This window comes from Phacochoerus africanus, chromosome 2 (genome assembly GCF_016906955.1).
Source record: "Phacochoerus africanus isolate WHEZ1 chromosome 2, ROS_Pafr_v1, whole genome shotgun sequence".
NCBI classification, from domain to species: Eukaryota; Metazoa; Chordata; class Mammalia; order Artiodactyla; family Suidae; genus Phacochoerus; species Phacochoerus africanus.
Genome location: NC_062545.1, coordinates 49,133,545 through 49,160,554, shown reverse-complemented (window position 1 = coordinate 49,160,554; position 27,010 = coordinate 49,133,545). Strand labels below are relative to the sequence as shown.

At 34.6% G+C, this 27,010-nt stretch overlaps 1 protein-coding gene across 3 annotated transcripts in view; it reads right to left on the bottom strand.

Moving 5' to 3' along the window:
- Positions 1-27,010, bottom strand: part of ADGRB3 (adhesion G protein-coupled receptor B3) — a 732,417-nt gene that overhangs the window by 409,733 nt on the left and 295,674 nt on the right. For all 3 annotated transcript variants that reach the window (XM_047760010.1, XM_047760017.1, XM_047760000.1), the window contains 3 exons: positions 23,504-23,614; positions 17,149-17,310; positions 11,131-11,295 (listed from right to left, as the gene is read on the bottom strand). In XM_047760010.1, coding sequence (XP_047615966.1) covers positions 11,131-11,295; positions 17,149-17,310; positions 23,504-23,614 — 438 coding nt within the window. The remainder of the gene's footprint in view (positions 1-11,130; positions 11,296-17,148; positions 17,311-23,503; positions 23,615-27,010) is intronic.

Sequence of the window (27,010 nt, the reverse complement as noted above, 5' to 3'; positions counted from 1 at the left end):
AGGAATCCCTAGAATGTATTAAACAATTAATTACATGCTGAATAAACTAATTCCGCAACATTGCTGCAAAGGATGATTTCAAGATGCTATGAGAGAAGAGTTTGCAGGGGTTGGGGAGTCTTCCCTGACAGAGTAAGGCTTAAGGTAACTTTGAAGGATAATGAGAAAATACATAGGGTAAGGATATGTCCCATGAAGATATAAAAGGCCCTGGGCACTTTCAGGAGCTGAATGGAGGACATTGTGAATAGAATTCAAAGAGACAGGTGAAGAACCATACCAGAGGAAGTCAGGAAAATAGCAGAGGCAGATTTCTGCAAACTTTTTGTCAACTGCGCTAAGGATTTTGGCTATTTTCTCAGATCATTAAGAAGCTATTGAAGGATTTAAACAGGATCCTCTGATCATATCTAGTGCAGGATGGAGAAGGAATCAGTGGAGAGGGTAAGGCAACCTGAGCTGAGATGACGAGATGGTCCCAATGGGCATCCTGGGAAGATCCAGGCTATGAGGGAATGACCCTGAGTGAAGAGAGGTATCTGGTGACCAGAATGGAATACAGATGGTTGAAGTTGTCTTTGGGAGTTCAAACTGAGATGCATTTACTTACTCACTCATTCAGATGACTTTTAACAATCTATTAATCATTGGTCACTGTGATAAGCATCACAAGAAATAGAGAAATAAAGGAATTTGAATCCAACCTCAGAAATCTTATAACTCAAAGAATTACTCTGTGCACATAAATAAGTAAATACAAAATTAAGAACAATACCACCTTACTATGACAATGAAGACTAATTATGTTAGACTGGTATGGTAACATTTATAATTTAGACAAAGAAGACAGCATCCGCGCAGGTAATGTTTCTCGTAGCCACAGTACAGGTGAGCAAAAGAATCAGGCAAAAATATTTACCTAATTTAGAAGGGATAAACTAGTATATAAGTTTACTTATAGATGAATTTGTATATGACTGTCTACCTTTTCGTATCTCATTCCATGGCTCTTGGTCAATTTCACTGCAGTGAAAAGAGAGTTCACTATAAATACAAAGTTCCAACATCAACTAACATTGCTCTGAAAATCCACTCAAACAAGAAAGCTTGGCAGAAGAGGAGTGAGTATTTTCAACCTGATTTCAGATCTAAAAAGAAGGCTGTTTAATATGTATCTAGCAGTCCTTAATAAATCCTTTGTGAGATTAAAAAAATCACAAAGTGCCAATTTAATCATCCCGTTCCTGTAAGTTTAGCATCTCGATTAAAAGTGCCTGGCACATTTTTTTTCCTTTTTCTTTTTACATCCACACCTGCAGCCTATGGAAGTTCTCAGGCCAGGGGTTGAATCAGAGCAGCAGCTGTGACCTACGCCAACCACAGTAACACCACATCTTCACTGAAGCTTGTGGCAATGCCACATCCTTAGCTCACGGAGCAAAGCCAGGAATTGAACCAGCATCCTCACAGAGACAACTTTGGGTCATTAACTCACTGAGTCACAGTGGGAACTCCTTTGTTATTTTCAACCTGGCACAATTTTGCCAGCTATGTAATCCATTTGCCAGACAAAAAAAAAGGAGACTCTGGTGAATCAATAGGATGTTATAAATTATCCATTTCCTGTCTATGTTGGCTTCGAAGATGAGTGTGTTTTTCATTTCAGAATCTTGCTTTTTAAAAGTAATAACATTTATTGAGCTTGCATTATGAAACTCACTATCCAGAGTATTCTTAGGAAAAGAATTTAAAAAACAATATTCATGCCTATACTGCATGTACCATCTATTTGGTGAAAGAATATACAGGCATTCAATTATTGAAAACATTCAGGAAGCAACACATAAACAAAGATAAATTAAGTGATGCCAACCAGTCCAGTGTTCAGTGAATAGAATAAAGGAATATATGATGTCCTTAAGCATTCTGGTTTGAGGTACATTTTTAGTATCTTTTTATGGATGTAATAGTTACATACTCACTGCAAAGAAGAAAGGACAAGTGTCTCTGGCTAGGAAAATGTGTCTTCAGGAATGAGTGAGTCAGAGTCACAGAATCAGAGAAGGTAATTGGGCAGAGAGTTTTATTATGGATTAGGAAAGAGAAGATGCTTTGCTGAACAGAGATTAGGAAAAATGAGAATATTTGTCAAGTATTTTGCTCATTAGGCTTTTTCTAAAGGAAGACGTTGCCTCACCACTGTTACTTTTTTTAACATTTTAAATTCATTCTTATGAGTTCAGTCCTTTCTGCCAATGCACACATTTTATGCTTTGGCTAAAGTTCAAGAATAAGTTAAATTAGACATGTGAAGAGCATTTTGAGGTTCAGCACCAAAATAAACATCAACAATATGTGTATCTTAGATTGGAAGAGTTTTGTTTATAAATCAATTACAAAAAAAATAAAATAGTGAAATTGAAGATTTATTAAGCAGACATTTTTGATGTTTTATTTTATATTGAGAACTATAATTTCCTTACTGTACATTAACTATACTGTTATAAGAGAGCTAACTTGACAAAGTAACTGACTGGACATATTTAAAAAAGAGGAAAAATCCAATAGTACTTTAGTGTGTTTTGTAGTGTGGTTAGTCAGAGCACCATTTCCACTGGGGAAATGGAAAATTGAGAAGTTAGAAAGAGAGGGTTATGTGAATTTAATTTAAATTATTAGAAAACAGACATTATAGGTACACAAAAGAATTTCTTTTAGTGCCAAACATGGAATATTGTTTTATTTTAGGGTTTTTTTCAGTTTGTCTTCCTGGAATTTTTTTTAAATCATTAATTATGTTCTTCTTAGGGAGATGAGCCCAAGATATTTTAGGAAATGGTAGCGTCATTTTACTGAATGGGAAAAAGTGGAGGTTTTAGAGAGGGGGAAATTAAGAGCTCTGTTTTGGACATTTAAACATTTCCTAGTCTGACATGTGCATTATACTGCAGTGATAAATATTGAGATATTTTAAAATGAAAACCAATTATCATATGATGCACCTACTATTTGTATATCATAACCACTTATCCAGGTGCTATAGAAGGTGTGAAGAACCACAATTTTCTTTTTATCTGATATTTATCATTTGATGTTTAAAGGACCATCAAGGCCCTGCCTACCCCGACCCACCCAAATACATCTGCCTTCCACACGTATAGGGATGACCCCGAACTCACAGCAAACCCATGTATCTGAAAATCCCTTGAGTCTTTCTTTCTAGAATTGTGCCATTATTGAAAACTAATTAGCATCTTGTTATTCTATCAGAAAAGTATCCCGGATGATTTGGGAAAACGTAAACACTGCAAAGCTGGTCTCGGAGGTACTGTGACTGGCCTTGTTGTATTAGACTCCGGGAACACTGCAGTGATAAAGACCCACCAAGCTCTGCTCTCACCGCGTATGTTGTCTGAGGGGCTGGGATGGGGACAGATGATGATAAACAAGGAAACAAATGAGCAAACAAGAGTCTCAGCTGCAAGTGTCATGAAGGCAATGTGACCACAGGTGAGCTGAGTCCCCAGTCACTAGAAGGAGCCAAAAACATGAAGATCTGTGGAAGGTTCTACGCAAGTGAAGCCTGAAGGTCAGGAAAGCTTTGTGTATTCTAGGTCAGAGAGGAGGCTGGGGCCCATGGGACTTGTAAAGAGGGGGACTCTATAGGCAGTTCGTTCACAGGTGAGCAGAGGCCAGATTCTGGGTGCCCCTGCAGGCATGTGACCAACAAGCTGAGAATCCATGAGAGGATTTTGAAGTAGGGTAGAGATGTGAGACAGTCCACATTTTAACCTTTCATTGGGTAGTTGTGTGTAGTGTGGATTGCACAGGGGCGAGAACAGGTAGGAAGATGGTAGGGGACTCAAGTGTAGCCCCGACAGAGGTAAATGGTGGCACCTTTTACGGAACTGGGTTAGAGTAGGTTTCAAACGCCTCAGCAGGTAGGTACACAGCCCTGAAATCAGAATATCTATCTGGAACATGTTGAATTTGTGATGCCATTACAGACCTAGTGCAGTTTAAAGCTGTATTTCCCAAAAGTATTTGAAATGCAATCCTCCCTCCCCTCTTTTTTTTTTTTTTTTACTTTCATGGAACACCATTTGGTAAACATCACATTGGAGGACATGATTTCTTCTATAATATGAAGCCAGGTTAAGAATAAACACTTTCTTGAGCTTTTTAGTTTCTCTTCATTTCCATCCTAAGGACTTGCAGTTGGATTCTTTTAGTGTTATTTTTCAATCTAAAAACTCCAGAGGCTTATTACTTTACGAACCATCCCACAAGGGTGACTAAGAATAGAGAATGCAAGGCTGTATTTTGAAGTTGGAAGATACACTGAGATCAGCCTGTCTTACCTTCACATAATGTGCTTCCTTATACAACAGTGTCACACTGGGGACACTTTTTTTTCAGTAGTGTGACACATCACCAGATTTTCTGGACCCAAAAGAATTAAAATTGCAAAGCCTAAATTGTTAGATTGCTAGGGCTTACATCGTTAGATATATCAACTTCCCTCTGCCATGCATAAAGAGGAGCAATCGTGTTCACCTGCAAGAAAAACCTGTCTCCCATGTGCAGGGAAAAAATTAATTTCTATGATACATTTAATGAAAATACTATGTTTCAGTCTATTTTCTCATCTTGACCAGAGACAACATGGAATAGGCTGGATGACAATAACCACAAGTTAGATTATGCACTCATCCATAACGTAGTGAATATTTTGATTACTAAAACCATCATTTCAGCAACTGTTCTGGGTTGATTATTGCTGAGTGATTAAGCTACTTATAGGGAGGGGTTGGGGGGAGAAGAATTCTGGGCCCTGGCTCTAAGGCTATCTGATTTAGCACTGCAAATTTGGAGAGTTCTGATTTTTATTGAATTGGGAGTTATCCAGGGAACAGGCTACAAAACTGAAATGTAGATGAGCCAACCTCTTACTCTGGACTTATGCTGAAGAACATAAATCTATGCTTCCTAATTGCCATTTTAAAAATAAATAACAAAAAAGGAAAAATATATAACAAAAAAGGAAAAATAAAAATGAAATTTCACTTTAAAAATGAGAATTAAGAATAGAAGCAAGTTATCATAAGACTAAGAAGAATAAAAAAAAGTTGGTAAATTAAGACAAAGTTTAAATGAGAAAAAAAATGCTAAATATAAAAGAAAGCAAGGATTAACAAAGACATAATTAATTTTTTAAAAAATCTCATAGGCAAAGCACTGAAAGTTCACCAGAACAATGCTGAAAATCTGATATGACACAAAATGAATACAACTGCCCTGTGACAGACTAGAAGGTTAAGAGGATAAAATGCAAATTAATTAAAGAACAGGTTAATGAGGCAGCATTTGAGTTTCAAATTATAACATCCTCATGCTGAGACAACCAGAGACTTCTGAACTAAGGTAGGGTGAAGGTTCAGCCTCTTTCCACTCATTGTCCTCACCAGCATGGCTCCCTGCTGAGGGGTCGTGGGGAGGTCCCCCTCTCACAGATGCTGAAGAACCAAAACACTAGTTCCACAGGAGACTGAAATCTCTTGCTCCAAGTTACAGATATTTGGGCACAACTGTGTTTCTCAGGCCCTACCATTAGTGATTCTTTCCTTCTTCTTAGGGTTTTTAAGAGTTTGCAAATACATCTGAAAACTACAACCTAATGGGATCTCTGGATTCACAGGAATGCCTTTCTCAAATGTAGGACTGACCAGTGAGACGCTGCTCAGCCCCACAAATTGACATGGGCCCTTATGTACTTACTTCTCGCTGATACAGTCCTGGCCCAAGAATCCCTTTGAGTCTCTGATGAAGGCTGTTCATAAGAAACAACGCTCAGAAACTATCATGATATCCTTATTTTACTTCACCAATTTCTTCTCAAGTCCCTTATTTCTAAAGTAATATTCTCAAATACATCATGATAAATATCCTTGAATGTATATTGCTTTATACTCTTCAAGATTATTTCACCTAATTTTAGTCATATAACAATATAACATTCCTATGATATAGAAGGGTAATAAATACCAGCATATTTAAAAAATGAAAGAATTGAGGAATAATGAAGAGGAAGAAGTCGCCTAAGTAAATATTTATAATTAATTGTTGGGACTCAACCTTAATCCATGTTTTGTGAATTCCAGACCTACTGAATCATATAATTAAATTCATTTATACATAGCTTCATACATAAATGAAAATTTGTCAATAGTTCTTTATTTCACTCTTCAATCTGTCACATTACTTATCCCTACCTATCCTCTATATTATTTGTACCCTGCTTCATAAATATACATTAGCAAGGAAATTGTCAAAACTGAAACAAAAAGGATCAAACTTGAATCATTTGTTCCTCCAGTCTTCATCCATTGACAGAGGGAAAAAATTATTACTCTATAGTAAAACACTATGAAGAAATTTATCATAAATCTCAATACTTTGAACTAAAAACTTAAGCTTTTATTTTTCCCAAATAATTTAATTTTGGAAAGGACCATATCAATTTTATTTGGAGACATAAACAGCTATATAATTTTAATGAAGGGCCTACCTAGAAAATGCAAATATTCCATTATGTCTGTCCATCACTTTTCCCCAGTTGAATATTACTCAAAAACAAAATTATTAAAAACAGAAGCACTAAAGTGATCAAATAACCCTGGAAGAGGAGTCACCACCAAGGTGACACCCAGGCACAGGTTTGACATCTACAGCTAGACTTCAGTGCTGTAGGCAGCTTCCTTGGTGTCATAGTGAGGCTGTGTTATTTCTTGTTGGACATAAAACCATCACAGAGCGTATCAACACCAGACAAGGTCACTCTGAGGCTGATAACAATGAGGTAAAACAAGGCCACTTCATAGACAAAGATAAGGTCACATGGAACCCACAATGTTCCAAACATTCTTCTAAGATGAGTGACTCCCTTCTTCATCAACCACTGTTAGTCTTCCCCCATCCTAGATCATTTACCAATATACACAGTTACACAATTGTCCCCTCTTCCTGACACTGTCAGATCTGTAGCAAAGCCTCAATTTTTTAAACCCTCTGTGAAATCACCCAATAAAAATCCAAACGCTCAGTTAGTCTTTCCCAACACCCTTCTACTAAGATGCCCCACAGTCCCTGTGTTGATTTTCCCTCACCGCCAAGAGTAGCAAACACACCTTGCTCAATGACATGTGTCATCCTGACGGACTCTGACTGGAGGGCACTGAGGTGATAATAATCCACAGTGTTTGCTATTTACCAAGTTCTCTCCCTTCTAACATGTCACGTGGTCCTCTCATGAAGTGGGTATTACTATCTTGTCCCCACTGTATAGCTGAAGAAACTCAGGATCAGAGGGACAAAAACAGATATTAAAGGTGACCTCTGAATTTAGATACATGTTCTTGTGCGAAAGTCCAAGATCTTTCTACTACATATTAATGTACTATTAAGTAGACACCGAAAAATGTCTATAAGAATTTGGATCAGTATTAGAAATGTCGATATATTCATGCCAAGAAAATAAATTCAATAGTAATTTGTTGGATACCACAGAGTACAAAGTTGAGAGGTAAACAGGAAATAGAAGCGCATCCCTTGTCCTCAAATAGATCAATAAATACCATTATGAACTTGGTGCTCAGTTTGTGAATGCAATGAAAATTCAGAGAAAAGAGAAAACAGTCTGGGCTTCCAGAAGTTCTGAGTTTGGTGACAAAAGATAAACATATCACAAAGACTATTGAACATACACCCTTCCATAATATCACATTTAAGTATTACTACAGATGAGAACAGGAGAAGGTTATGTTTATGAGACAGAGAAGGAATCATAGTGAAATCCTTTTCTTGCTCTATATGCCTCTGGCCCACCTCTCCCAACCAACACCAGTCACTGTTTTCAGACACAGTACATAAATCAATAACCAGTGACTCTAACTAGAAATAGCAAGTCTACTCTTTCCTTTCTTTCTTCTCTCCCTTACATGGATCTCAGGCAGGTCGTTCACATTCATCTCAAAAGAAGTTGGGAGAAAACTGGACATTGAATAAGGAAAGTGTCAGATAAAAATAGGATGTCATCTTCTAATCAGTAGTTATCATAATTTGCATCAATAAAACACATTTCATTAGTTCATGTGGATAATACTCATCATCCCTATGTAGCATCCACTTCATTATGGCAGTAGTATGTGTTTCTTTTGTTGTTGTTGTTATTCCCCGAATATAATTTTTTTTCCTTCTGTACAATCATGGTGACCCAGTTACACATACATGCATACATTTTTTTTTCTCCCATTATCATGCTCCATCATAAGTGACTAGACATAGTTCAAAATATGTGTTTCTTAAAATCAGGATACTGGGATGATGTTCTAACATGACCCCACACTAAAATGCCACTGCCCATTATCTCAATTTGCATGGTCAAATCTTGCAAAGGCAGTGGGAGAGCAGAGAACCACGTTGTCAGTTTGAACGTTCCTTCTGCCCTCTTCTCTACAATCAGCCTCCAAAATCAGCCTAACCAAGGAGAACCAAGTGTGGGTCTTGGCCCACTCTCTTCATCACTTAACACATTTCCTATTACAGTTTTATTCCTTAAGAGGATGACTTAGGGATCTCAGGGAGAATGGCTACAAGAAATGTAGGTTGGAACCACTTCATATTAAAATTACCACCTTTCATTGAAGTTTGAGTACCTGTATGTGTTTTTCAGAATTGCATTCAATTTTTCACATGCTTATTTCTAAATCCTCAGAAGAGACTGCAAATTTCTTGAGATCAGGGACTATATATTCTTTTCAGTAGTCTTACATCTAGTTGATACTTAATAATACTTTTATATTCAGTGAAGGTGCCTGAGGTTAGCTATAAAACAATAAGTTCTAATTCTTCTAATATCTAAGAAGAATTCCAAATATTTGTAGCAAATAAAATGACATATTTAAAAAATTTAATGACAAAATCTGAGACATAATATATAAAATAATTTTTTAAATTATACATATTAGAATCCCCTATCTAGTAAGGAAATTAGGATAAAATATGGTAAGAATGTTTTCTTTTTTTTGAAACAATTAAATCCAAGGGTGGAAATAACAGAAGTTATAAATGAAATTAAATATTCTTGATAGAGCCATAATGCTCACTTATAAGAAAATATGAGCTAGGCTAGATTCACAAATAGCATAATCACAATTTCCAAAAATTAAGGATCTAACAAAAGAAAGCTATCCAACATTAATGGTTTTAGAGCGATTCAAATGATAATATAATACGGGTAAAACACAACTAGTTGAAAACCTATGTGGTTACTATTTGAGAGACAAAGCAACACTTACATCAACTTAGAAAAATGAATTTTCTTATCTGAATTCTAACAACTTAGAATCCCTATATACTGATAACCAAGCTTTTTACTCCCATAAAAATGGATAGAAAGTGGACAGTGAAAAACCTAGTTGATAATATTTTACTGGTCAGTACCATGTACCGATCTTTGTACTTATAGAGATCAACCGAGGTAACATAATTAAAAACCAATATATTAAAAGAGATTCTATAGTTAGCTATTATTTTTGACTTCCCTGTATTATCTATTTTTTCACACTCCACAGAAAAATAAGAGTGAACTCTATTTGACTCCCCATAAATGTCACAGCTCAGCAGTTAAAAAAAAATTTTCTATAATTTGTCTAAGCTTACTCAAATCTTCAGGAAAAAGACATATGTGTATCTATGTGCCTATGCATATGTTTACAGAGAGACAAAAATAAGACAAAACATAAATAGATTTTCTGGGAGTGATTTGCAAATAAGGAATCATTATTTTTGACTCTCCAATATTCATGATACCTTAATATTGAATTGTATGAGTTTTATTCACAATTGATAGAATTCTAAAAGTGATAATATTATTCAAAATGACTGCTACTTATTTAAAGGTATATTCCCAAGTGTAGGACACCAGTAGTCTCTCCAAAGTAAAAGGGAACAGTTAAGCTTGTTAATGACCATTGCTTCTCTATATTTTAGATGTGCTTTCATAGTCATCGGATGTTTTTGATTCTTAAAATTTCCAGAAGAAATTTGAATTATAGCCTCAAATTGTAGTATATTAACTTGGGAAATTTAAAGGGCAAACAGGACTCAATGTGAGTCTGGAGCACACTACTGGGATCATGGCTATGCTGGTTGCATGCAGATTATGTGACTACATGGGCCTGTGAGAAACTCTCCCAAAGAGAAGATAAATGCCTATTTATGTGGGTCTGTGCCACATTTTTAGCCTTTGCCATTTGCCACTCCTGTCTGTCTTTTCCTCTAAGAAATTCCTTTGCTTTTCCTGGGAGATTCTATCCTTTGTGTTTACTTTCTCCCATAAATTGCAAGCCCCTTCAAGCTGGAGATCAGTCCTTTTCATGTGTAGGTACCTGTTTTATGTGTGAATGTTTCAGCAACCTAAATAAAAGCATTAGGAAGACTTCTCTCTGGAGTAATGGGTGAAATGACCACAGTCAGGTAAAACAGAATTGAAATGTTTTAAAGGAAAGACTAATTTTAAAGAATATAAATACACTCTAAAACAGAACACAGTCCTCATAATCACATAAAGATTATATGTCATTTATGGTCTAACCATTTTATGCATCTAGCAGTGAATCTAGAAAGTCTAACTTCCTAGCAAATGTCTGTCATGCTCATACATGGTCAGTGGCACATCCCACGCCTGATCTGAATGAGTGTGGAGAGTAACAGCAGAAGGACGCCCTCTACACAAGTCTCTTTAGTCACAATATGGATGCAGTAGTCAATCCAAGGCTTTGGGACATCTTACGATTTTCTAAAGAGGGAAACCCAAGTATAGATAACATCTTAGTGGGAAGCTTTAATATACATATGAATAGGAATTCAAAAAAGGTGAGCATTGATTGGTACTCAGTCAAGGAAATATCATTAGGTAGAATCAAGGAAGGTACCAGTTTTAAGTAGGAATCAAAGGACATGTTTTCCAATGTGGCTGAATGAAGGCTGTACTCTCAATATTTCCTGTGTTGACTAGGGACCATATACGAAAGACAAATTTAATGGGCACTGAAAGCAGAACAGGCTCACCTGGGCAGAGAGCAATATTACAAGGCTTATGATGTGTCTCGGGTCCTTCACAGGGCCTTCCCCCGTACTGGGGTGGCGTGCATGCCCGGGTCCTCGTTCTTTGGCCTCGACCACATGTGAATGAACACAAACTCCACGGAGACCACTCCTCCCAGACTCCATGGACTGTAATAAAGCAAAGAAGCTTCAACAACAGAAGCAGAAAGGCAAAGGCAAAGATTACTTTTTCTTTACAATTAAGAAGAAACTCATCAAATAGGCAAGTATGAACATATTTGAAAAAGTCAGTTGAATTACGCTTTTTATTTATTTTGCTTTTTTAGGGCCCCGCACCCGTGGCACATGGAGGTTCCCAGGCCAGGGGTCTAATTGGAGCTACAGCGGCCAGCCTAAGCCACAGCCACAAGCCGCATCTGCGACCTACACCACAGCTCATGGCAATGCCAGATCCTTAACCCACTGATCCTTAACCCATCAAACCGGCAACCTCATGGTTCCTAGTTGGATTCATTTCTGCTGCGCCATAATGGGAACTACTGAATTACTCTTATTTGCTACAAAATGTAAGTTAACTTGAAAAATCATTAAAATAATGGTAAATTGAATGCACTTTTTTCTGTATTTGAACAGTTATTTATGTCATAAAGTTTCGATATTTCTTTTTTTTTAAAATGGAACTGCACCTCTCTCATGGTAAGATAGTCAGGAATTACTGCTATGTACAAGTAACATCAACTAATCTAATACAGAAAAATTAATTTTTAGAGTGATAATCTGGAATTAAAATTGCATTTAAATAGATAATGGCCAATTTAATTCATCCAACATTTACAAAGTTTCAGGATTGGTTAATAGTGTCAGTATGAAACAAAATCTGAGAATTGATGGTGCATACTTTAAACAGGTATTTAACCTGACATTTTAGAAAATAAATGTATTCTTGCCATTAAAAATCATGGGTGTTTAAGTCACTCTTCTTATGAATAAGGGGGAAATTTCAAAGACTATCTACTCGCATGAAATCCTCCTCTTGCCCCAGTTTTAAAATGAGGAGCAAATATGAAGACTTCTTTCTAATAGCCATGAAACCAGAAGATACCTTTCCACTTTCAATAACTGGATGGCGCTGGAAATCCTCCTAATTAATAAAAGTTCTAGAAAATAACAATCTAATGAAGAGTACACCAAACGTAACTATAAATACACCAGTATTTCAAATATGGTATTACAATGAATTCAAACTTGATCAGAAATACTAGCATAATTTTCCTCCTACATAATAACCATTGCACATAAATATTGACATCTTTTGCAAAAAGACCAGTAGGGTTCAAAGTTTAGATCCTGCCCTTGCACTATAAAATCACCAATCTCATCCCAATTCTTAATATTTGGGACAGTAAGCAGTAGCATTCCATGGATAATACAGACCAAAAGAAGCCAGGAAAAATGTTTCCCTTTCTTGCAAACATTTCTGTATTGATGTTGAGCCTCTTTAGTACTCTTAAAAGTTCGCGAGCAGATGTTTGATATAACACTCACTGATTGACATGAGTAGGAGGAGTAGAAATTTGTAATAGAAGATGACAAAAAAGATGTTCATTTTTCCCTGAACATTGGTAGGGTTAGGCTGAAGTCCACATAAAGTGCCAGAATAGTTATGCCAGTAAATACAGTCTATCCAGAACCTTTTGCACATATCTGCTGACCAAGCTGTTACTTTAAAAACACGTGACACCGTTAATTATGAGGCAGCCCATTCTCTTCTATTTATACTATGTAGATTCCCCAACTTGTAAAAGTAAGTTCAAAAGTTGAAAAAGTAGCCAAATTTAGGTAATATTCAATGAAAAGTTATTTAAGTCAGTGAAACTTGGTGGAAAATATATTTCAAAAATATTATTTAGAAAAAGGGTGAGAGAAATTAAGATGTTTGCATTTTTCCTATTAAGTTTGAGACAATCAAAGATAATTTGTACCCATTGGTATAAGAATAAATAGTAAGTCTGTATTTAAGTCTAAAGAAAAAAATACATATATACATATTTACATGTAGGTATATATGATCAATTATAGCAAAATATTTTAAAAGTAACATATATAAATGCATTTTGTTTTGTAAAAAGTATACCTTTAAGCAATTTTTCACATTTATTTCTAGTTACCAAAATTTCCCTATTTAAAAAAGCACTTTTTTGCCCTAATTTTGTATATAAGATGTTAATAGACCATATAGTATTCAGATTTCTGGTTCTATTCATCTTTTTTTCTATCAACTCACATTGCTCCACACACGCTGAACAATCCAAGAAGAAAAAGCTGTCATATTAGCAGATTTTTCTCTAAAATCTCGAAGATGTGTTGATTAATCTTAATGACTTAGTTAAATTATAAAGTTAGAACCCTCTGAAAAATAATCTTATTCATTACTTTCTAACAGTCTTTACTGCTCCATATGAAATTTCATGAGTTCTCCTCATCATTTTTAAAAAAGCAAAAATGCTTTTATTCATTTGAAAAGGACCCAGAATTATTAATTCTTTGTTATTTTAGATAGTATTGAATTAATGAGAAATTATAGCACATATCTTGTAATTTTATAAATTCATAAAAGATTTCTGATAAAGGTTAAATTTATTTTAATGAAAAATTATGAAAACTATTTTCAGTAAAGCATGAAAATCTGTAAGTGGTCTAATCTACTTGAAAAATGTACCTAATAAAACTAAGAAACTTATATGAAATTAACCCATTTCTATAGTTTTCTTAGACGCTAGCTATAACGTCACATCTCTGTGTTAGAGATGAAATGAGAACTACACATACACAAATTATACTACCAGATTTTTCAATAAGTATACAAATTATCTTGTGATTTAGCTTGGGATATAAAAAAAAAAATGTGACCAGTAGGTTATTGATTTCTGAGATAATTTTCTTCTTAGGAATAAAGTATTTTTTCAGAAAGATATTTACACAGCTTAAAGTACTATTTAAGGCTTTACATTGACTTTTTTGACACTGTTTTCATTAAATAGTATATAAAAATACATATTTACCAGCATGGCAAATACCTGAACAGAATACAGAACACAAAATATTTCATAATAAACATCTGAAAGATATCCCAGTTTTCTATAGTGGGATACTTATTCTACATTTTTGAAATAATTTAGTTGCTAAGTTATTCTTCATGGTTGAAAAATCAAAAAGAAGTCAACGAAACTTCTCATTCTCCTGAATTCAACATCTAAACCGTAAAAATGATAAAAAGAGACATATTTCTTATCATCAGTACTAGGTAACCAAATTTAGAGAGACAAACCAATACTATACAAAGATGAAGACAAATTATTAATTGGTTATATACTTCAGCAGGCATCATGATAGGAGGATTAAGAAATTGGGGAAAAACTTTAAAACCATAGATTATTATTCGGGTTTCTGGTCATGAGACACAGAGTGAAAGGGAGAGTAAGCCGGCTCCACTACAGACACTCCCAGGCCCAGGGAAGGGACTGATCAGCAGCCTTGGGCAGAAAGATGGAGCTTTCCTAATGTTACTGGATGAGTGTTGACAGTGTTTGGAAAGTAAGCTCTGAGTGGAGAACTGTGGAGAACACTTTGGCACCCACTCAGACTTCGTTTGAGGGATCTGTTTGCCATTAGAGTCTATCCCTGTATGTTGAAAGATTTGACCCTTCAAAAGGATGCTGATAAGATAAATGTATAGACCAAGTACAGCTTAACTCTCTTTGGACACTTGTCATTGCCCAGGACAGGGCACTTGATCCTGGGACCCTTAACATAAATAACTATGTCTAGGGACCAGCATTAAGTACTATGCCACATCCCAATGAAAAACCACTAGCATTTCCTCATTAAGTCCTTTTACCTACAAAATTCAGAAACTTTATAATTCCTAAAATATCCATGTCCTTACTGTTCCTATTTTCCTGCTTCTGCCTAAAGCACTAGAGTTGGCCTCCTCTATGCTATGTTTTTGTCATCTTTTTTCACTGTCTCCCCCAACCCAGGACCTCCTTATGTATTTTTTTTTTCCTTTAAGCCTTTTATTTTTTACATGATGTCTTTCTCATCTAGTCTGATTTCCACTGTTCTCATTAATTTTTCTTGTTTTCAGAGGAAATTATTGCTCTTTTCCTGTCTTCCCTTCCTTGTAGCTTTCTTCTATTTTTATTTTATTTTATTTTATTTTATTTTATTTTATTTTATTTTATTTTATTTTATTTGTTTTGGCTGCACCCACGGCATGCAGAAGTTCCTGGGTCAAAGATCAAAACCAAAGCACAGCAGTGACAATGCCAAATACTTAATTACTACGGCACCAGGGAACTCCTGTTTATCTTTAATTTTCCCTTTTCTACTGCTTTGTGCCTCCCAAGCAGATGTCAAGGGGATCTCCCATCTCATTTCAGCCTTCCTCTTCCTCTTCCACAACTGCCCACCACTTCCTTTCCTTTTCATTTCATTTTTCCACGTTGTTTGCTTTTTCTGTTTTGTTTTGTTTTGTTTTGTTTGCTTTTTAGGGCCACACCCACAGCATATGGAGGTTCCCAGGCTAGGGGTTGAGTTGGAGCTGCAGCTGCTGGCCTACACTGCAGCCACAGCAAAGCAGGATCCAAGCTGGATATGTGATCTACACCGCAGCTTGTGGCAACAGTGGATCCCCAACCCACTGAGTGAGGCCAAGGATGGAACCTGAATCCTCATGAATACTAGTCGGATTGGTTTCTGCTGAGCCATGATGGGAACTTCTGTCTTTTCTTTTATTGTGATTAAAAAATATCGAATGGAAAACTCACCATCTAAACTAGTTTTAAGTGTACAATTTAACAGTGGTAAGTATAGACATAGTGTTGGGAAACAGGTCTCCAGAAAATTCTCATCCTGTAAATCAAAACTCTCTACCTATGAAAAAACTCCTCCAAATTGATTTTGAATAGGTTGCCCTTGCCCCTTCTGGGAAATTGGGACTAAACTTGCCCTTCTCCCATGGTGCCCACTCTGTACTCTTGCTTTTAGCAACTGCAGACTCAGACTTTTCTGGAAACAGAACTTGCTAGAAGACTGAAGCCCGTTTTACCAGATGAAAGGCAGCTGCAGTACCAGCCCCCTTCTCTGTGACCACCTCATTCCAGAGACCTCTGGAAGGGCCTAAATGCCAGTCCATTGGTGTGCTACAGTGACCAATGAATTTGCATCACCCACCCGCCAAATGGGTGAGCAGAAATATAAATCTGGAGATTCACAGGATCATATGCTTTGGACTTCTTGAAAGCAAGCCCAGAATCCTTTTAGTACTTTACAAGGAAAGCCAGCAGTCTGAGAGAGAGAAATGCCTATAATACGTGTGTATGCATCAACTGAGAAAAAAAATGTTGATGTAACACGGAAAATCTGAGCAAGCTATTATGCTATGCTTCATTTAACATGAAAGATCTTTTTTTTTTTTCCATTAGACACTTTAAGTTTACAAAGCAGAGAGGATGATTCTGATGAGGGCAGCCACTTGAATGAAATAAACTAACAGAAAGTCCTTTGGCCAGGGGCATTATTTTCTCTGATAGGGTCAAATAAATGGTAGGAATATAGCTGATACCTTAAAGGCTATATCAACCATTGCCTTAAACAGTTGGCACTGATCACATTTCTAGTACACTGGCAAATTTCACTATTCCCCCAATATTCAATTGGACATTTTCACCACCTTAAATCAGGAAACATATTTGAACCTTAAATACCATCAGAAACAAATAGAAAAATTTCAAGCTTATAGTTGCAGTGGGTAGAAAGTCACTTATGTAATTTCTGGACTGCTCTGAAAGCAGACATAATCACATAAATTGTAAAATTTCACAGTTGAATAAAAATTACACTTATCCGCTCTAATTAAAATGCCTAGATCCATTTTCATATGAAAATAACAAATTGTTCCAAATGCGTAGCATGACACAATTCAATAACATCCACAGTTGTAGTTGCTGCTAACACTACCTGGACAGAGGGCAGTGTTATTGCAAACCCTTGATTCTCTTAATGGGCCGCTGCAGTGTGTCCCGTAAGGTGATACACAAGTTCTGGTTCGCACCTGCGACCCTTGACCACAAGTAACTGAGCATGTGCTCCACTGGGACCACTCTTCCACACCAGATTCACCTGTGTGCAAGACAACAAATAAACATGAAATACTGTCTTGAATATTCATTTAGTAAACATTGTATCAAACTGACATTATGACATGCAAGAATAATTTAAATGTAAGATATGACAGTACATCAAAGGTACATGAAAACATTTTCAAGAAAAATAAATTTAAAGAGAGATACATAATACACTGATGCAAGGTCCAAGTTAGCCATAACCTTTTAGCAAGACTCCGCTTCACAAATCCACTGTGCTATGGATGCTATGAAAGGACCAGTCAGCATTTTTCAGCAAGAATGATTGTTGAAGTGATTCTTTTCAAGCCCATCTAAGGTTTTGTGCTTTGAAGGAAGAGGAAACAAAACGTATTGCTAAATTTACTCTGGCTTTGGTGAGCAGGACTATATTGATGTGTTCTTCCCCAGTCCTTTGTTGCATAATCTCCTTTCTAATGTTGGATGAGACAGAGCTCTAGTAGTTTGAGCATATCTAGTTTTTAGTGTGTGACATTTATAATTTATTCCTGGTGCAATTCTTACTTTTTCATTTTATGACAGCTATTTATTTTGTGATAATTTGTTTAAAAAACATTCTGCTCACAATTTTCCCCATGATGATCTATAGTAGAGAAGTAATTTCTATTTGAAATGAATGAAAATTCCTCAGTGATTTCTATTAATTCGATATGAAACTAAAATTTACTAAAAAATAGGGCCTTAATCAGTGAATGTCTGAATTCATTAATTTTCTTGGAGTAAGCATCATAATGAAACTACATCTAAATTCAGTTATTATCTAAAGTCACAGCCCAAGGAGACTTAAAGTTAAGAATTTCTAAAACCACTGCAAAGGGCTTCTAATTCTATTCTGGGATGGTGTTCAGGATATATTTTTAACAATGATTTCAAAATTTGCCATTGCTTTTCTCCAAATACCAAATTGGGCTATTTACCTACTAGCAGGAACTATTTAAATTAGCCCTTTATTTGTTGAAATAGTTTACTTCTGCTTCAGTTAGTCAAGTGTTTCTGAAAACTTTGCATTACTGACTATATAAATCAAGGAGCAGTTATATTTTACAGATTCTATCTAGAATTTGCTTGTGGGATAGAATTCGAAGGATAGAGTATGATAATCCGTTTGTCCACCTTTTTTGGAAAGGTTAGTAAATGACTTAAAAATTACTTGCAGTGCAACTCAAGGCAGCTGGTCCACAGGTTGGGACTCCAGGATAGAAGGAGTTTGGACCAGAGAGTAACTCAATTTGCAGATTTTTTCACTAAGTTCTTTATCAAAAAAAAAAAAAAGTCAGCTGAAATAAAACATGTTTGTGATAAAGTAGTTCAAGTTACATTCTGGTGTAAGCTTCTTATCTCCTTGTGGGCCCATGACAACTAGGTCACAGTCAAGTGCGGGTCTACCAACCATACTTCGTGTAGCAGTCTTAGAAAGGATTTGCTCTTGTATTGGTCTGCATTATACACCCAAAGGTGTAAATAAAATAACGCATTTATAACTGAATATATATCATAAGGGCACAGACAGTGGTAACTGGGATGACATATTATATTAAATGGGACTTTTTTCAGTATTGTGATCAATATTTGTCCTTGTAATACTATATACATCACCCTTGATTTTTTCAGTATTTTTTGCCTGTACTAATTTATATATAACCTATCCATAGAAATGTTATTGGATGACCATTTGAATAATATTTAAGCTATGCCTCAGTGTACTCTTTTACATTAATGAATACTCTATCAAGAATAAAATCATTATTTTAGAAACCTAGCAATAGGACAATGGTAAAAGTATCTACACACATGTGCATATGTGCACATATATATATATATTTAGCAGTGAAAATTTTAAGCTTAAAGTTGGCGGAAATGTAAAATTTTTCTTATGATATTTCAGCCTATGTTTGTGATGAGATTAAGTGAAGTAAAAATATTATGGTTGAATGTTATTCACTAAAAGCCAGAAGACTTTGAACACTGTGAATTCTGTAATAAGTAAAATGATAAAGGTTATGAATACAATTAGTTATAGTTTTCCACAAAAGCATTGCATTGTTATGATGGCAGGAAAAAAAAAAAGCTGTAATTAGACTGAGCAATGAATCAGGATCAAGAACTATTTTTAAGTGTTTTTCTGAACAAATATTTTAAAATTTGAGTTGCTTCTAAATGTATGCTGCTGCAATGATGTTGAAGAGGCTAGGCAGTGATGGTCATGAGGGGCTGATAATCAGTGTTTGGAAATGGCTTTCTTCAATCTCTTTGAAACTGATGGTTCATCTTGTTGATCAAAAAACCAAAATAAATAAATAAATAAAATAAATATATATATGGCTTTCAAATTATGAATCAAATTTTGCCAAAATACTACCGAAATGGCCTTGTTATATCTCGATTTATAGATTCAAGTGACATTTCTACTAAATAGTTATAATTTCCATGCTGCCACTTCCTTATCCCAAAAAAGCTTTCATGCTATTCTTGTCAAGCACATTAGGGCATTCAGAGAAATACCTTATAAGAAAGATGCTTTGTAAAAAAATTCACCAACATAGTAAAAATAGTGAAGTATAACATAAAGTATACTATTTTTAATCTGGGTGTCTTTGGAGTTACCACAAACTAATTTGGTTCCTTGTAACTAAGAAGGCATACAACACATATCATGCAGAAGGATTCAGTATCTAAGGTACTCTTAAGGCTCTTGATTCTGACACAAAACATGAAAGGAAACTGGAAGAGCAATTAAAGTCAGAAGATCTGTGTTTAATGGAAAGCTACTGCATATTAGCTCTGTGACCTTGAGAAAGTCACTTTATTTCTCCGAACTTCTCAATAAAAGGATTAATACATCTCTCTCAAAGCCAATGTGTGACAATTAAATGAGGTAATGTATGAGGCTACATTTTAATCTTTAAACAAAATATTGATATAAGATGTTGCTAGTATGTTAAAATCATGAAATTAGAAATGCACTTATAATTTTATTTTTTCTCTTTTAGATAACATGTTATGTTTTACAAATCCATACTATTTTCTCCAGTGAAATAAAAGACTACTTCCTTAAACATGTTTATAAGATCATTTGATAACTACAATGTTGGAAAGCAACAGTAAGTGTAATTAAGATGTCTTAAGCCATCTTACTGGTATTTAATTTAGATGTCTCTATTATATATCAATATCTTATCACTGAGTTTCTTTTCCTTTGACTATAAACACAACTGTGTGCTAGGCTATTTTAGCATTTTACATGCATGTCCAAACTAGCCTAGCTTTGTTACCAAACTGACCAAAATGATCAAGTTATTTTGATAAAGTAATGCTACTTTACTAAATATTACTCTTCTAAAAAAAAGCTCCACTCTCATTATTACTTTATTACTAGTTTGTTTTTAAATACAGGGTTGACTGGTCACATTGATTGAAGAGGCCAGGTAAGTCATTTTGAAAAGTAATTCTTAAATTATAAAGTCTGATAGCTTTTGCTTTGTCTTGCCTCATGATTAATATAAAAACATATTATATTGTGTTTTATTATTCAATTTAATCTCTACTGCATCATTTTTTGCCTTATAATTAATGTTAGCAAATGCTTATTGCTGTTTATATGTAACACTCACTTATTGGTTTAAAAGACAAATAGAAAAGATGTATAAATAAAATAATTTTGGGGGAAATTTTTTTTCCTGGGGGAAATTTTAATTAATTATTGTGTGACACTTAGATGTATTATTTAGACTATTTAGCACCTAAAGAAAGTATATCAGAAAATATTTAAGGAAAAAAAATCCTTTCTTTTAGCTTTACAATTGCTTCATGTCAAATTATGTATTTTTGTTTGTTTGTTTTGTTTTGTTTTTGTTCTTCCTTATTTCTTTTTTTTCTTTTTTTTAATATAATTTTTTTATTTTCCCACTGTACAGCAAGGGGGTCAGGTTATCCTTACATGTATACATTACAATTACATTTTTCCCCCACCCTTTCTTCTGTTGCAACATGAGTAGCTAGACAAAGTTCTCAATGCTATTCAGCAGGATCTCCTTGTAAATCTATTCTAAGTTGTGTCTGATAAGCCCAAGCTCCCAATCCCTACTTAAATAATGCAGCTTCCAGTCTTTTATAAATATCATAATTTAAATTTAAAACAAGTCCTTTCCCTGTATTTATATTTGCCTATACTGTCTTTAGTTTAACATGAAGTAATAAATATATATTCATCAATTCAAGATCCAATCAATATTTTCAGAAATTTAATTTTGAAGTTCATTGACTTTTCTGACTTATTGTTAACAATATGGGGAAATAGTTTCAAAGCTCCTCAAGAATCAGTTTAATAAGCATTTCATCTATTTAACCAAATCATGTGTTACTATATATTATATACAATGTGGGGGAAATAAAAAGTAAATTAAAAGAGAAATTAGTAATTCCTCACTAAGAGAACACAACGTTCCTTGTGATTTGAATTCTAAAAAAATTTCTGGCTGAAAACTCTGAATTCTCTTGGTATGTATGATAGGCAAATCCAAAAACTGATTTTATATAAAAACTCCAGGCCGAATTGCATAATATTTATGCATAAACTAATTTTTCTATATTATTGGAAATTTAAAACTATGGTTCACCATTTCACCATGAAGTCACCCCAATTTTAAGGAATTTCAGTAAACCAGTGTATGCCACCTCTTTGCAAAAAGTCAGGACACCTCTAATCTTATAGAAGTGCCCCATGACATGGGACAGGAAGGAGGATGGGTAGTCAGCCCACGCTATGCATTATTGAGAGTCGAACATCCTCTAATCTTGGGTCAATAGTTGAGATTTTTTGCTCCCTGTAAGGGAGAAAAATACATTTAGAAATTAGAAAATTTGCCTGAACCTGGTAATGCACTTTGGGGTATGTTTAATCGAATAGTAAAAATATAAATCACCTTTTCTTAAATAAGAAGGTACACAAAAAGCAATCCAGAAAAGCAAGTTTCCTTTATTTCTAGATTTGGCTGCAACAAACATTTTTAAAAAGCTAAAAATGTGCCCTTAATGTAGAATTTATTCCAAACATTCTTCCTGTTCTGAGAGTTCTTTGACCTACTTTGCAACTAATGTAGTGAAATTGCTACTCACTCATTACCAAGAGCACAATTCACTAAATTTATTTTTTAAGTTGTAGATTCAAGTTTAGTGTTATGAATAAATATTATCTTAAGAATACATGAACTAAAGGAAATAGTCCTTCTTCAAGATAATTCCTTCAGATAATCAGTCTGAATGTCATGACAAAAAGCCTGTCATGTACTTGAAACTTCTGTATTTATGGTTAAACACATCATCTGGATTTGAATGCATAACACTTTATGAAGACAGATAAAACTGTTAGTTTGCAATTTCCTAAAATAAAAGTTACAGTTTCAAATGTTCCTAACATAGTTTAATCATGTTTTCATTTGAGAACGTTCTACATGCAAAGAGACAGAATTATAGGCCATTTATTACGATGAGCCAAAATAGGAATGCATCTATTTATTTATATCTATTTGGGGTGTACTCAAAAGTAATATAATTCTTCAAGATTAAAAATGTTATGTCAAAAAGTCATTTGATATTGTTGATATTTAATTATTTGGAGTGTATTACAGCTTATTAATAATGGCTGTCAACTTTTTATTATTTAGCTTAAATAACAAAACTCTCTTTACAAATTAAAAATACTAAATTCCAAAAAAGGTTTTAACTAATTGCTATGCATTTTAACAATCAATATTTATATGATGCATGACATTGAAAAATTATTTAAGATATTAAATGTTGTTTCATCATCTAAAATCCTACTTAAAATTTTAATTTTGAAAAGTCCTAAAATAATCAACCATTGATGAAATAACTTTAACTTTCTTTAAAAGTTTAATGATACATTTTAAGTAGTTAACATAAGTAAATAATAATATGCAAATCCTAAATGTCCCACACTGAAAGCAAAATAAATCTTACACATTTTTTGTGCACTTTTCAGTTCACAGCTACTTCATTTATGGACTTTAACTGGTGACAAAAAAAAAAAAAATGGCTCAAAAAAATATCAGCTCCAAAAACTGACAAATGTGCAGCAAAAGATTATGAAAACATGCAGTGGCTTCATTAAATTAACAACAATAGATAGAAAAATGTAACTAACGTATTACCAGTTTGTGCCATAAATTTAGCAGCATCAGCTTGTTCCTGAGGGACCCTTTTTTCATGAACAGATCGAGGTCGCTGACTTTTAATTGTATGATCTCCCATCATTCCAAATTCTAAAGACAGAATAAAGGTATATGAAAGCTCGTGTGTAGACATTTCTCATAAATTACATCACTGTCTCATGCAATATGTTCCTACACAGACCTAAAAGTTACTGATTAAATTCACAATTCTAAGTTTTCTCGGCTGATCTGGTTGGTTTCTAAACTCAAGTCAAAAAAGCTACAAACAAGAACAAGGTTTCAAGAAACAATAATAACAGTCAATGAAATGACACATCAGGTTTTAAGTCAGCTTAATTAACAGGAGTAGTGTACTCTCTTCTGATATGTTGTGAAGCAATACATCAGAAAAAATACAACCACAGTGTTAACTATTGTTTTTCAGAGTCAGAATCCTGACTGCATAACAGAATCAGTTATGCTGATTCACTGAATCCGTAATCACCCCCACAAGCTTTTCAGCACTTTTCTTAAGGAATGAGTAATGCTGCAGCCTAGCTTACCTAAGGTAAACATTCACTTGATAGACTATCTTTCCAAAGATGAAGTTGCCCTTGGTGTCTTCAAAAGGTCACAGGAAATGGCACCTGAAATACCACTCATTCTTTCCTGCCTTGTGCCCAAATAATTCCTCACTCCTTTTCTAACCACATGGAAGAGAGTGTTTTTTCTTAAAAGTTATGTTTAGGAAAGTGAATGATTCCAGGTTTCTGTTATTTAATCCTTTAAAAGTATTCCTCCTAGGAAAGAAAAAAATAATCTGGACCTATCTTAGAGACAGATAGGGGAGAGAGAAATCAATTTAAACAAAAGAATAAATTCCTGGAGTTCCTGCAGTGGCTCAGCAGTAAGGAACCCAACTAGCATCCATGAGGACATGGGTTCAATCCCTGGCCTTGCTCAGTGGACTAAGGAGCCGGTGTTGCTGTGAGCTGTGGTGTAGGTTGCAGACGTGGTTTGATTCTGGTGTTGCTGTGACTGTGGTGTAAGCCGGCAGCTAAAGCTCCGATTCAACCCCTCACCTCGGAACTTCATGTGCCATGGGTGTGGTCCTAAAAAAAAAAAGGATTCCACATAATATATTTTAAAAAATCCATATGCTTCAAATTCTGCAAGAATCCATCTTATTTCACTGTTACTGTAAAATAATTTTAATAAAACCAAAGCCTAATGAGTAAAGTGGTTGGTTCTAGCTCAAGGAAGTCAGGGTGGGGGAAGAGCACTGCTGATGGGCAGGGGTCAGTGGCGCTCCTGCTAAAGCAAAGACATTGTTGGGCCCTTAAGACCAGGTCTTTTACACGTGACAAAGACGACTGGGTAAAATATGTTCTAATGACAGTGTGGTTGTAATGCTAGAACTAAAAATGTCAGCATTTGGGAATGGTGACATTGTTTTAGCTTTTCCCATCAATCTTTAAAAAATCTTTTGCTAAAATATTACAACTTACTTTGTGCAATTAAGCAGTCTGTATCTGCAACTCTGATCTGTTATGTAAGGAAAAAACATTAGCATGTTTTTGTCCACGCTGGCAGATTTCCTCATAAAGATTAAAGTATGGCACCTGACAGACTGACTTGTCAGAAGTCCTTTCCAGATATTCTACCAAAGAGAACATCCCCAAAATTTGAGAAATCTAAATGTGTTTGTTTTTTTTGTCAGTTTAGATAATATCCAAGGCAAGAAATGGAAACTTTCATAAAGTGTCAGTTGGTTTAATTTTATAAAATCCATCACTGTTTTCCATCACTGCTCATATCCTTTCATTTCATTCATTTATGTGTATGTTCTGTGCCACCCAAACCATATTTCATTCTGCTATAAGAAGTGTTTAATCACATAGCATTTAATGATTTTGGAAATTGACTGCTTAGAACATGTATTTCTATACACTTACGCACTATCTTATATTTTAAAATATATATAACTGAACATTTTTTGGATCTTAAAGAGCAAAAGAAATGTAGTAGTAATTTTTATTAAGAGTATGCTTTACCTTCTGTCCTCTTGAATTTATCATTTAAATTGTGTATATGTAGTGTCTATCACTTAGGGCATTTGAGTCAGAGACATGAACTTAATTAAGCTGGAGGCTCTGATGCTTACACTAAGGTAGTTTTGGCATCCAGAGAGCAAAGGACATCAAGAGAAATCATTCCACGCCTACAACTTCCTAACTACTAGGTAGCTTTATTATCTGTTCTGGTGGAAGGTAGTATTTCCACCTAGTAGCAGTCTAATAGCCTGCAATTTGTTTTCTAAGGAAAAACAGTTTACCATGCAGGGAATATAATACAGAAATTTAGGGGTCTGAGGATGTCAGTTGACACTGCTGAGGTCATTTTAAAAGTGTCATATTCAATTTTTAATGACTTCTGAAATTTAAATGAAAGTAAAAAATTTATCTTTTAAAATAAGAATATTTCAGTGAAGTATTTAAATTACTAGCTGGAATGTGACTAAAGTCTCAAATATATATATATATATATAACAAAGTAAATTTCAATAGTTTTAGTCACTTCTGGTTATCAATAATCAATGCTATATGAGCATTAAGTACTATACCTTATCATAGGTCTCATGATTTAAGAAATTCTTCAATGGACTTGATTACATAATTTTTAAACAACCAAAAGTTAAAAATGAAATCGTTGATTATTGCTATCAATATAATTTATCTGAAGAATTACTTCTAAAAACTAAAATTAATACGAGGCTCTGATGTAGCTAAATTCCCTGTAAGACAGAAGACATGGCAACAATTTATTCCTCTTTCTCGGATGGAAAAGCAACACTATGGTGGTATTTTTTTTTTTTTTAATGTTCTAAACTATTGTTTCAGACCTAAAACAATCCTGATTGGTAGGTGAAACATGTAAACTATTATATAATCAAGCGAGTTTCTTTTGCCAATGTTTATGTCCCAAGTGTTTGAAAAAAAGTCTTTGTTTAAAGGTTGTTACTAGTAGTAAGGCTGAACAACAAACATGATTCCATTCATGTTGCACAATGGAATACTTTCAAAATATTGGTGTCCTCTTTCATGATGATATTTCTTTTCCACTTCTAATGAAAAGAAAGGCCAATTGCATCATACCAACTTAGAGAAAAACAAGCTATTACCTTCTCTATTTTTCCCTTACTTGGTGAATGTGAGTTGAGGTAAACTTTTAGTGTGTTATGCCTTCTGAATAATATAAGTTATTTATGGTTGTTGGTTCATATTCCAATGATTCTGAGTTGGCAAAGATCACATACTACATTAGTTACACAGGAAAAATAGCATAGCCAAATTAAAAGATGGTCTGCTTTGGAGAAAGCAATGAAAAGCAAGTTATGAAATCAAATGAAGAAATGTATAGCATAATGTTGTGTATGTACATATGATCCATGGCTTATGAGAATACAGGGTTATTTCCTATATCTTTATGTTGATGGTGTCAATGAAC